This window comes from Pediculus humanus, genomic scaffold, assembly GCF_000006295.1.
Source record: "Pediculus humanus corporis 1103172107475 genomic scaffold, whole genome shotgun sequence".
Classification (NCBI taxonomy): domain Eukaryota; kingdom Metazoa; phylum Arthropoda; class Insecta; order Psocodea; family Pediculidae; genus Pediculus; species Pediculus humanus.
The window spans coordinates 701,153-711,745 of record NW_002987093.1 but is presented as its reverse complement, the minus strand read 5'-3'; the positions used below and the strand labels follow the sequence as shown (position 1 = coordinate 711,745).

The 10,593-nt window shown below is 26.6% G+C and overlaps 3 protein-coding genes across 3 annotated transcripts in view; 2 read left to right on the top strand and 1 right to left on the bottom strand.

Annotated features, from left to right (window-relative positions):
- Nucleotides 1–1,928: 1,928 nt before the first annotated feature.
- Phum_PHUM127780 (uncharacterized protein) lies at nt 1,929–2,560 on the top strand (the record flags this gene model as incomplete). The annotated part of the gene is made up of 2 exons (XM_002424318.1): nt 1,929–2,153; nt 2,519–2,560. The coding sequence occupies 2 exons, from the start codon at nt 1,929–1,931 to the stop codon at nt 2,558–2,560; spliced, it is 267 nt and encodes an 88-aa protein (XP_002424363.1).
- Nucleotides 2,561–5,714: 3,154 nt separating this feature from the next.
- Phum_PHUM127770 (uncharacterized protein) lies at nt 5,715–6,678 on the top strand (the record flags this gene model as incomplete). Its single annotated transcript, XM_002424317.1, has 2 exons — nt 5,715–6,445; nt 6,540–6,678. The coding sequence occupies 2 exons, from the start codon at nt 5,715–5,717 to the stop codon at nt 6,676–6,678; spliced, it is 870 nt and encodes a 289-aa protein (XP_002424362.1).
- Nucleotides 6,679–7,723: 1,045 nt separating this feature from the next.
- Phum_PHUM127760 (NADH kinase, putative) overlaps nt 7,724–10,593 on the bottom strand; it is a gene marked incomplete at both ends in the record, with an annotated part of 4,270 nt that continues 1,400 nt past the window's right edge. Inside the window, 6 exons of the mRNA XM_002424316.1 lie at nt 7,724–7,928; nt 8,015–8,097; nt 8,180–8,343; nt 8,430–8,712; nt 8,842–9,166; nt 9,248–9,331. Coding sequence (XP_002424361.1) covers nt 7,724–7,928; nt 8,015–8,097; nt 8,180–8,343; nt 8,430–8,712; nt 8,842–9,166; nt 9,248–9,331 — 1,144 coding nt within the window. The remainder of the gene's footprint in view (nt 7,929–8,014; nt 8,098–8,179; nt 8,344–8,429; nt 8,713–8,841; nt 9,167–9,247; nt 9,332–10,593) is intronic.

The window sequence follows — 10,593 nt, the reverse complement described above, 5'->3', positions numbered from 1 at the left end:
AAAGCCAACGGCCATAGCGTGCTGGTCACACCGGTTCCGTACGATCACTGAAGTTAAGCAGCATCGGGCGTGGTGCAAACTTGGATGGGTGACCGTTTGAGAACGCCACGTGCTGTTGGCTTAAAAAGAGCAAAAAAATGAGAACAAGACAAAGTAAGAACCAAAAAACAAAATCTTGTTCTACTGTCGACCTGAGGCAGCTCGACGAGAACGTGAATTTCACTGCTTCTGACCCTGGCCACTCCAAAGATGTTAGTCACCGGAGCCCAGTTCAGGAGACAAATCGTTCCCATCGAAAAAGACGGACCCAGGAAGACCTTCAAGAATTGATGTGGTGCTATCTTATAATAAGTGGCACCACCGAAATTCGAGTATTTGTCCCTAAGGAATCGGGTAGAAACCTCGGATAAATACTTAAAAACTCCGACAAGTAGCCTTGTATTGTTTAATGATGAATAATAATAATAATAATAATAATAATAATAATAATAATAATAATAATAATAATAAAATTGAAGGTTTTAATTTAATGAGATACAACTTTTAATTAACTAATTTAACACTTTAAACGAAAAAAAAAAAAAAAATTATTAAAGTTTTCAAACGCAAACTTTTTACATTTTTTTTATCGTGACGATTAAAATTCTTCTTCTTCTAACCTTTTTTTTTTTTTTTATTAAATTTAAAAAAAAAAAATGTAATTTCGAATAATAATAATAATAATAATTGAAAAATACAAAATGAAAATTTAAATAAAAAATAAAAAAATAAATGTAAAGTTTAAAATAACAACGCAATACTTATTATAAAAGATTACCATAATAAAATTTACAATCATTATCATTTGAATTATTATTATTATTATTACTACATCGATGGCGTTATGAAATATATATATATATACAATTTTATAATAAAGAGAAAAAGTTTTTTTTTAGGAAATATTCACGACGTCGTTTGTTAAAAAAAAAGTCAAAAGAAGAATATTGTAAATCGGGTTCACCTCCACAATTCATGAGGGCATTTCTATCGGGTTTTTGACCTTTTAAAAAAAAAAAAATTCTTATAACTAGTTGTTGTTGTTGTTGTTCGATCGTAAAAACCTGAAGAACTTTCTGCCAAAACCCTACCACTATCCTATATATATGTAAAAAAAAAAAAAAAAAAAAAATCGAATGCAATAAGCTACGCCTAAAACAAACTCACAACTTCAAGTGAAAATGTTTACCATATTTGGTTTAAGGGCGTTTTTTTTTTTTTTTTTTTTTAATATTAATTTTCGCTTTGTAAATTATAATACCGGTTATATATATTTTTATAATATTATTATTCAGTTTTAAAAAAACGTCAGCATGTGTGTGTGTTTGCATGCGGTTAGAAATATAATGATTACGACGCTAGAAATAAACCATTAAAAAAAACAAAAATTATTTACTTTTTTTTTCAATTATCATGTTAAATTTTTTTTTTTTTTAAACAATTTTCAAAACAAAGTACAAAAAAAAACAACATAATGTTAAATCATAACGATTTGAAAAAAAAAAAAAAAAAATTTTAAAATGATTTAATTTAACATGACAGGGGGTGACAATGCCATTTTTTTCTATTCTATTCTATTCCAGGAAGATACGACCCGAATATCATAGAGATATCATCCGTGACGTTGTCGGTATAAGGGCTAAAATACTTTAAAAAATTACGAAATTATTATTATTATTATTATATCGGGTTACGACTTTTTAACTTAACTAATAACATATTAAAAAAAAAAATTAAACGTTGCTAAATACAACAAAACAATCAAATGGGGTCAAAATTACAAAAGAAAACTCTTTTTTTTTATAAAGATTAACAAAAGTCAGAGTACTAAAAAAAGAATGAAATTGTTAATAATAATAATAATAATAATAATTACCAAGTGAGTTTTTATGATATGTTTTTACTCAACAGGTCAACTTTTGTGGAATAAAAGAAATTCGGAATGGGTGTTAAGAACGGGAGAGGTTAAACAGGGTAGTTTGATACTCGTTAACGAACAATGTGGAAATATTGAATTAAGGCTACCATTGAGAGGATTAAGCCTTCGTCCGAGTAATATACCAAGATCATTTTGCCTTACAGAAGCCGAAGGACTCAGATTGCTTATGTTTCAGGTATGCTTATTAAATAAAATATTAAAAAAAAAAAAAAAAAAAAGTAAAATAATCGCATGGAAACAAACAACAAGGCTTCAAGGCCTTCTTCTTCTCATCCATTTATTTATTATTATTATTATTATTAAATTTTGTCTGTGATTCTTCTTCTTTTTTAAAAAAGAAAATAATTCGATTCGTTACGATTACGTTAAAATATATATGTATAAAAAATAAGGAAGTCGATTATTGAATCATAATAATAATAATAACTAAACACAAGTAGGAACTAAATTATTATAAAAAAAGATGAAAAAAAATTCGGAAGTTGAAAGATAAAAAAAAGAAATTCATAACGGGATTTTATATAGCGATTGACTTTCCAGGTTCAGGTAGATAAAAATCATAATTTATCATACCTTACATAAGATCTTAATGACTAAAAATTATTTCGTAAAAAAAAGATGCCTCGAGACAATTTTAATAAAAAAAAAAATTATTTTTTTTTTTTCTTAACGTATTAAATAATGAATAAAGATTACATCGTCGAATTTAATTTTTTTTTTTTACCTTTGGGTAGTGGTAAAAAAAAAAAAAAAAAAAAAAACGTTTTTTTTTTTTTTTTTTTTTTAGTAATTGTTGATAAATTTTTTGTCTTTTTGTTAAGATAAAATAAATATTGAAAACCAAAAAATACTTTGGCGCTGTGCCAACAATAAAAAAAAAAAATTTTAAGTTGGTACGACGGTCGTATATAAATCATTACGCATTCATATCAACGTAATTTCATCAGAGACATTTTTTTTTTTTTTTCAACAGATAAAATTTTATGAAATTAAAAAAAAAAAATATATAAACGACGAAAATTTTTCACGTTTCTTTTACTTATATTAAATTTAAACAAAGGAAACCGATTTAATAATAATAATAATAATAATCGTAAATACCATACGTAATCAAATGAATTAATAAAAAAAAAAAAAACGATAAAATAATAATAATAATAATAATAATAATAATAATTTTGTTAATACAAATGGCTGCACCGATAATAATTAATATGAATTAGTCATTTATGGTCTTTACATTTATCAAATTGAGACATGCTAATATTTCAATTTAAAAAATTAAACATTTTTATTAAACAAAAAAAACGAATCTCATTATCCGCGGTGCTAACTAACACAAAAGATATTTTATAATAATCGCCATATTATAAATTTACTCAAATTACATCGTTTTATCTATATATAAATATTAATTTTAATAAATATCAATTAAAATGAAAAAACAAAATGTGTGGTCTTACCGTTTATCTCTATATTTAATTATTCACCACTTAAATCAATTGTAACTTGTCACAAAAAAAAAAAAAAAATTTCACTTCTCATGATTAATGGAGATTATTTTAGACGCGGAAAAAAAACGACATTTTTTTCTTAGGATATTTACAAAAACGGTAATTATAAAATGATTATTATTATGATTTAAATAAAACAAAACACGGATGAAATTAATAATTAAGATTAACGTTTAGAGAATAAGATAATTACAAGAAAAAAAAAACTGTAAAACACTTTAAACAATTAATAGAACCTTTCGAACGTTCCATTTTCAAACGACTAAAATTTGAATTTTTGAAAAAACGTCATCGCGTCAAAACGGAAGTACGTCACGTTTTTTTGAATTTTGTTCTTCTGTTTTTAAATAGAAATCATTATCGGTTTTGTGTTTTTATCTTTGCTTTAATACTTTTTTTAAAAACTTTATTAAATAATTTATATAATAAAACGAATTTTTCGTTTATAAGTAATCGATCATTCTAGAAATTTTTTCTAACGGAAATCGTGACGTAATTCCTTACTTAATAAAAAATCGTGACGTAGTTGGTAGAACTGATCATTTGAATATAACTTAAAAGATGTAATTATGGTTGACAGTAAAACGATCAAACAAGAAATTTCAAATCTTATTATTAATTTTAAAGAATCAAAAGTTATAAAACCGGAAGTTTTTTTCTTAAAACAATTTGTAACGGACATTTTGTTATCAATATTAAATATTTTTTAAAACAAAGAAATAGTTTTTAAAATCATAAAGTTAAGTATAAAAAAATTTTTCTTTGTGTATACGTTATGAATGAATAAGAATTAAATTGTTTCTTTTCTTTTTTTAATTTTAGAAAGAAATTATTAAGAAAAAATGTTTAAAACACGCGATCAGAAATTCAATCTTCATTATTATAATTATTATTATTATATTCACAAACTCTAAATCGCTAATTAAAACTCTTGATGATGTTACAAAATTTTTAACGGTTATAAAATTACCCTCGTTATTATTTTTAAAAAAAATTAAGTATTTGAATAATTTATTAAATTATTAATATTATTATTATTTGGATTTAATAATAACGTACAATTTTTTAACGATTGTTAATTTAATATAAACAACATATCAAAATTTAATAATGTGTGAGTATTAAAATAAAAATGGAGGGCTGACATGTGAAAAAAAATGTAAAATAATTATTATTATTATTAATATTCTAAATTCAATGATTGTGAATTTCAGAAGAAAAAAAAAAGGTATGCCCTCAGGTAATCAAGATTTTATTATTATTATTATTAATCGGCTTACCTGTTTTTATAAAAAAAAAAAAAATTCTACAATATATATAAAAAATTTTCAAATGTGAAAGTTATTGATATGACAAGTTGAATCAACTTTCAATGTTCAAACTTGAATTGATAATAATAATAATAATAATACCATAAAGAAGAAAAAAGATCAGAGAACTTAAGAACGGTAGGAACAACATGTTGTATGAAATTAAAAATTTGGAAAGAATTAAAAAAAGAAAACATTAATTAAGTGAGTAATTAATAAATGAATAATAATATTCATGTGTTTAGTTTGGTGAAAGGTATAGGATCGGTACCTGAAAACTGGAAAATTAATAAAAATTATACATTAAAAAGAAGTTAACTATGAATGTCATCCTTACAAGTCTTGATATTACATCCAAAGAGTGAATTAAAGGATGAAATGATAAAGGGTAGGAAGTCAAGAATGTTAACAAAAGGCTCTCTTTAGAGTACCTTAAAACCTTAAAGTGTTCATAACAAAATAAGTTAAATGTTTTGTTACTTTCCTACAGAATAACATTTGATTGATCAAAAGGTACAAAAGATAAACAAAGTTCAAGACAGGTATCTGTCTGTCTGTAACATTTTACATTTTGCAAAACAAAAATTGATTGTTAACAATAAAAATAATAATGTTTGTTTGTTTGTTTGTTTGTTTTAGGCATTGACGGATGAAAATTATGAAAAATGGATAAGAATTCTAGCAGTTGAATTGATACGTCAAACACCATTACAAAACGTTAGATTTTTAGATATATTAAGCATAATAAGACACAAAGAAAAGTCGTCGTCGTCGTCGTCGTCGGAGGGGGAGGAGGATAAGGATAATTTAAGAAGGGGGAAAAGCGAAGAAAACATAACACAAACCGAAAATAAACCTGTCGTACGTCGATCGTCAGAAGATTTCATTATGTATAAAAATAAAAAAACGGAAATGACGGGGGGAAATCCGTTGTGGGATTATAATAGTAAAAAAATAAAAGTTAAAATACAAAATTCATTACCGATAATATCGGAAAAGGAAAATAAGAAAAAAACGAATAGTAATAATAATAATAATAATAAAACATGGTTGAGAACTCAATCGATGAATAATTTAACAAATTCAAAAGATGTTTCTGACGAATCAGGTATAAGTTCTGGAGAAGATAACAACATAATCGATTCGATATCTCGAAACGTCGAACAATTTTCTTTTTTATCCGTTAGAGAAAGGAAAAATTTTTTCGAATCATTAAATTCTGATAAAGAAATAAAAGAATGGACGACGACCATGACGACGATTGATAATAATAATTGTCCATTATCGAGAAGCAACAGCATTGGAAATTTAAAAAACATATTAGGTGATAATAATAATAATAATAATAAATTGAGAAAAAGAAAAAGGACAAAATCATTACACGATCTTTACAAGACTCCCGTTAAAGAAATATGTCAATTGTTTGAATCGAAACAAACGAAGAGTAAAACGCAACAGCAACAACAGGAAAACGATAATACGATACCGGAAAAAAATGCTTTGTTCTTACTAACGCAGAGAAGACTACAGAGGGGGGAGAGAAAATTGGAAAAATTAAAAAATCAAATAACAGACGTTGAAGAAAATATAAAAATAATATCAGACGATTTAAATTCAATTACTCAAAACGATAATTTCAAAAGGTAACAAAACATTTTATCATCATCATCATCATCATTTCGAAAAAATTTCCCACGAAATAATAATAATAATAATAATGATGATGATTTTTTACAGGAAAGAAAACGTAAATTTATATACGGCTTTGGAAAGAAGATTAGAAGAAGAAAATTCGAGATTGGAAAGACTCATGCAAGAAACTGCGAGAATAATAAAAGGAAATCAAAAAACAATAATGAAATTGGAAAAGTCATAACCTTCATCGATTGGTTAACAAAACCGCCATTATTATGCACAAATAATAATAATAATAATAATTTCTTAACATCTCATAATTGTTTCTCTTTCTCTCTCTTATTATTATTATTATTATTATTATTATTATTATTATTATTATTAAACGCTCAAATTTAAAAAAAAAAAAAAAAAAAAATTGATATTTACAATTTTGTACATGTACCTGATTATAAAAATGTTATTATTATTATTATTATTATTTTATTAATGAGTTTTTTCTTTTCTTTTTAATTTTAAATTTTTTTTTTTTTTTTTCAAAACGACTAGATATATTGTTATTTATGTAAATAAATCAATAAATATATATATATATATATATATGTATTTAAAAATTAATAATAATAATAATAAATAAATAAAAACAAAAATAAATAAAATTTATTTATTTATTTATTTTTTTTTTATTATTATGTATAAAAACAAAATTTTACAATTCAAAAAAAAAAAAAAAAAAAAAACAATTTTTATATATATATATATATATTTTGACGTCGTGTCATGCGTGTCGCGCACGCACGCACTCACTCACGCCCACCGCGATATACGCAATAATAATAATAATAATAAGTGTGTTTTTTAACACACGCAAAACGTAAATTATAATTTTTTTTTTTTTTTTTTTTTCGTTTAGCACAAATTGTTAAGCTCGATCGAAAAAAAATAACAACGCGTATAAGTACGTAAAAAAAGAAAATTTTTTTAAAAATAACAATCAATATTATTATTATTATTATTATTATTATTAATATCAATCTCGATGTAAATTCTATCGATCAATCGAGATAGAAAAAAAAAAAAATTAGAATTTACTTACATATAAAAATTTTAAAAAAAAAAAGCATTCGGCGATCATTTTCATCATTTATTGGCAATATTATTAAACGTGACGTAAACTTATTAATAATAATAATAATAATAAAACAAAAACAAATTATATATATATATATATATATATATATATATATATATATATATATATACGCGAGGAGTAAGAGCGATTTCGTTCAACTGTCGATTTGTTCCGTGTGATCCAACGAATCCAACGTGTCATTAGAACTCGAATGAGTCAAATCGCTGAGTTCGTCCAAATGTTTTTGCCTTTTTCTAACGTTCCAATGTAAGCATTCGGCTAGCGAATCGAACCAATCCGATATTTGATCTTGAGCACAAATCGATGGTACCGGATAAATGGATGTCGTCACTCTCAAACTACAAAGTCGAACGAGTTTTTTCATGTTTTTTCATGTTTTCCGCATGTTTATTTATGTATTTCTATGTTTTTCCCCCTAACTTACCTGTCTCCGTGAAAGAGTTCCTGGCGATTTCTACCGTCGAATGAAACCCACGACGTGTTTCTACTATCCGGTGATATGGCTACCTGTTCGGGTGCATAATGAAAAAATAATAATAATAATAATTTTTTAAAAAATTTAATTTTAATTTGTTTATTTTTATCGTACCCTAAGTTCGACTCCGGCCGGCACGACGATCGGCCTGAACGATAACGAATGAGGACAAATAGGAGTGACCATTATCGCGGGAACGCTCGGATGTATCATCGATGCTCCCGCAGCGACGGCATATGCTGTACTACCCGTCGGAGTAGACACGATCAATCCATCACCTGATAAACATTAATTACAAATCACAATAATAACACGAAACAAGGACCCCCCCTCCTTTGGAACCATCGGAGAGCAGTAGACTTACCTTGCACCGATGTTATGTACTTTCCATCTAAAAAGAGATCTATGTTAGAAAGGTACGGAGATGGTCCTCTGTCGACGACGACTTCGTTCAAAACTAACAAACTCGTCGGAGATTTCGATTCTTCGTTTCGTCTCAATATGATGCAACGTAGCCGACTTCTCAGAGTGAGGGCGGCGTGACCCTCGAGTACGTTCGTGACTTGTTCTTGAAAATTTTCAAATTGGAAAGGGGTTAAAAAACCCAAGGAACCCAAATGAAATGCCATGACGGGAGGCACGGATTGCTGTGATGATATAACCGGAAACAAATAAAAACAAAAAAATCATCATCATCGTGATCATCATTCCTAACCGTGCCTGTACGTTCAATAATAATAATAATAATAATAATAATAAATGAAAATATTATTCACTTGAAAGAGGAGGCTCGCGTATAGGAGAGTCCCGTCTCCGCCCAAACATATAATAAAATCAATTTTATCCGTCAGGTCATCTTTTCCATCTTTGAATGTCATGAGTTTATCTTTAACGGACGAAAATCCAGGATTGTTGACTAAAACGTTGTCGTCCATGACGGAATTCTCGACGAAAACGACCATTCTTTTCTCTTCCGTGAGCCATTTGACGAGTTGTACGAAAGGTTGCAAAACCGATACGTCTCGTACTTTTTTTATAACTAAAACCGTCAACGGTGGTTTGTACCACGTCAAACGTTGACTCGCCGGATCTTGTATGGTCCTAAATTAAAATAAAATAAAATAAATAAATAAATATTTTTCCTCCATTTTATTATCGATATGTATAAAGTTAAGAACTTACATAACCATGGCTGAATTTTTCATTATTCGCCCGCAGGGGCCAAATTGCTGAAATGGACTCGGAGCATTTAACGACCTCGTTCTCCTGGTAACACCGAGAATAAAAAAAAAAAAAAAAAAAAAAATTAATGCGATTACTTTTGAAACAAACAAACAAACAAACGACAACGGTCAACACAACACACGACAACCATTAGCAAAGTGAATAATGAATTTTAAAAACGCACACACGCGCACGCACGCACGCACACAAAGTTTTTTTTTTTTTAAATAATTAATATTGAACAGTCACCGTGCGAAGGTGACCCACGTTGTCCGAGAATGGGTTAAGGAAAATTTTTTTTAAGCATAAATTTGACTAAGCAAAAAACAAAAAAAAAAAAGGGGGGCCTCCTCACAAAAAACAAAAAAAAAAAAAAATTTTTCCCGAAAATGTAAAATTATTTATGACTTGAATGATGATGATGATGGTCTTACCTTCAGCATCGAACAAAAAAGAAAAATAAAATTTGAATATCGAGCACTTCCCCCCCCCAAAAAAAAAAAAACATTTTCTTATATATATTTTCCTCCTAACAATTAAACAAATAATAATAATAATAATAATAATAATGATAATAATAAAGAGAAAGCATGGAAAAAAATTAAATTAAAAGAAAAACGGACATTTTTAATTGTTCCAACGAATAATTGTTACTTTTTTTTTTTTTTTTAATGCAAAAACGATTCGAATAATAATAATAATAATAATAATAATAATAATAATAATAATAATGATGATGATGATAATAATAACGGTATTAAAAACAACAACAACGAAAATAAAAGTGAAAGTAAAGAGAAAAGAAAAACATTTTTTTTTTTTTTCGAATTGTTCGGATTTTACCCCGTCATCGAATTGAATATTTATATTATTATTATTATTATTATTATTATTATTATTATTATTATTATTATTATTAATTCTTGACCTTTTCCTGTCGGTCGTTGCTATTACTGACCTTTCATCCTACTCCTACGCATTAAATATACGTAGAAAAAAAAAAAAAAAAAAAAAAAAAAAACTACGAAGCCTTGAATAATGGATGTCCGATTTTTTTTCCTACTCGTTCGAACGGGTATTTATCATACGATAAACACGTGAAGATAACCACGTACACGTACACGTACACCTCCACGCACACGCACACGCACACGCACACACACGCACAAATCTTTTCCCTTCCTCCTCACATTAAAAAAAAAAAAATTGTAATGAAAAATTGAAAAATTAAAAAATAATAAATAAAATCGACTCTGAATTTATTATATAAATCAAATAAATAATAATAATAAAAAAATTGAAAC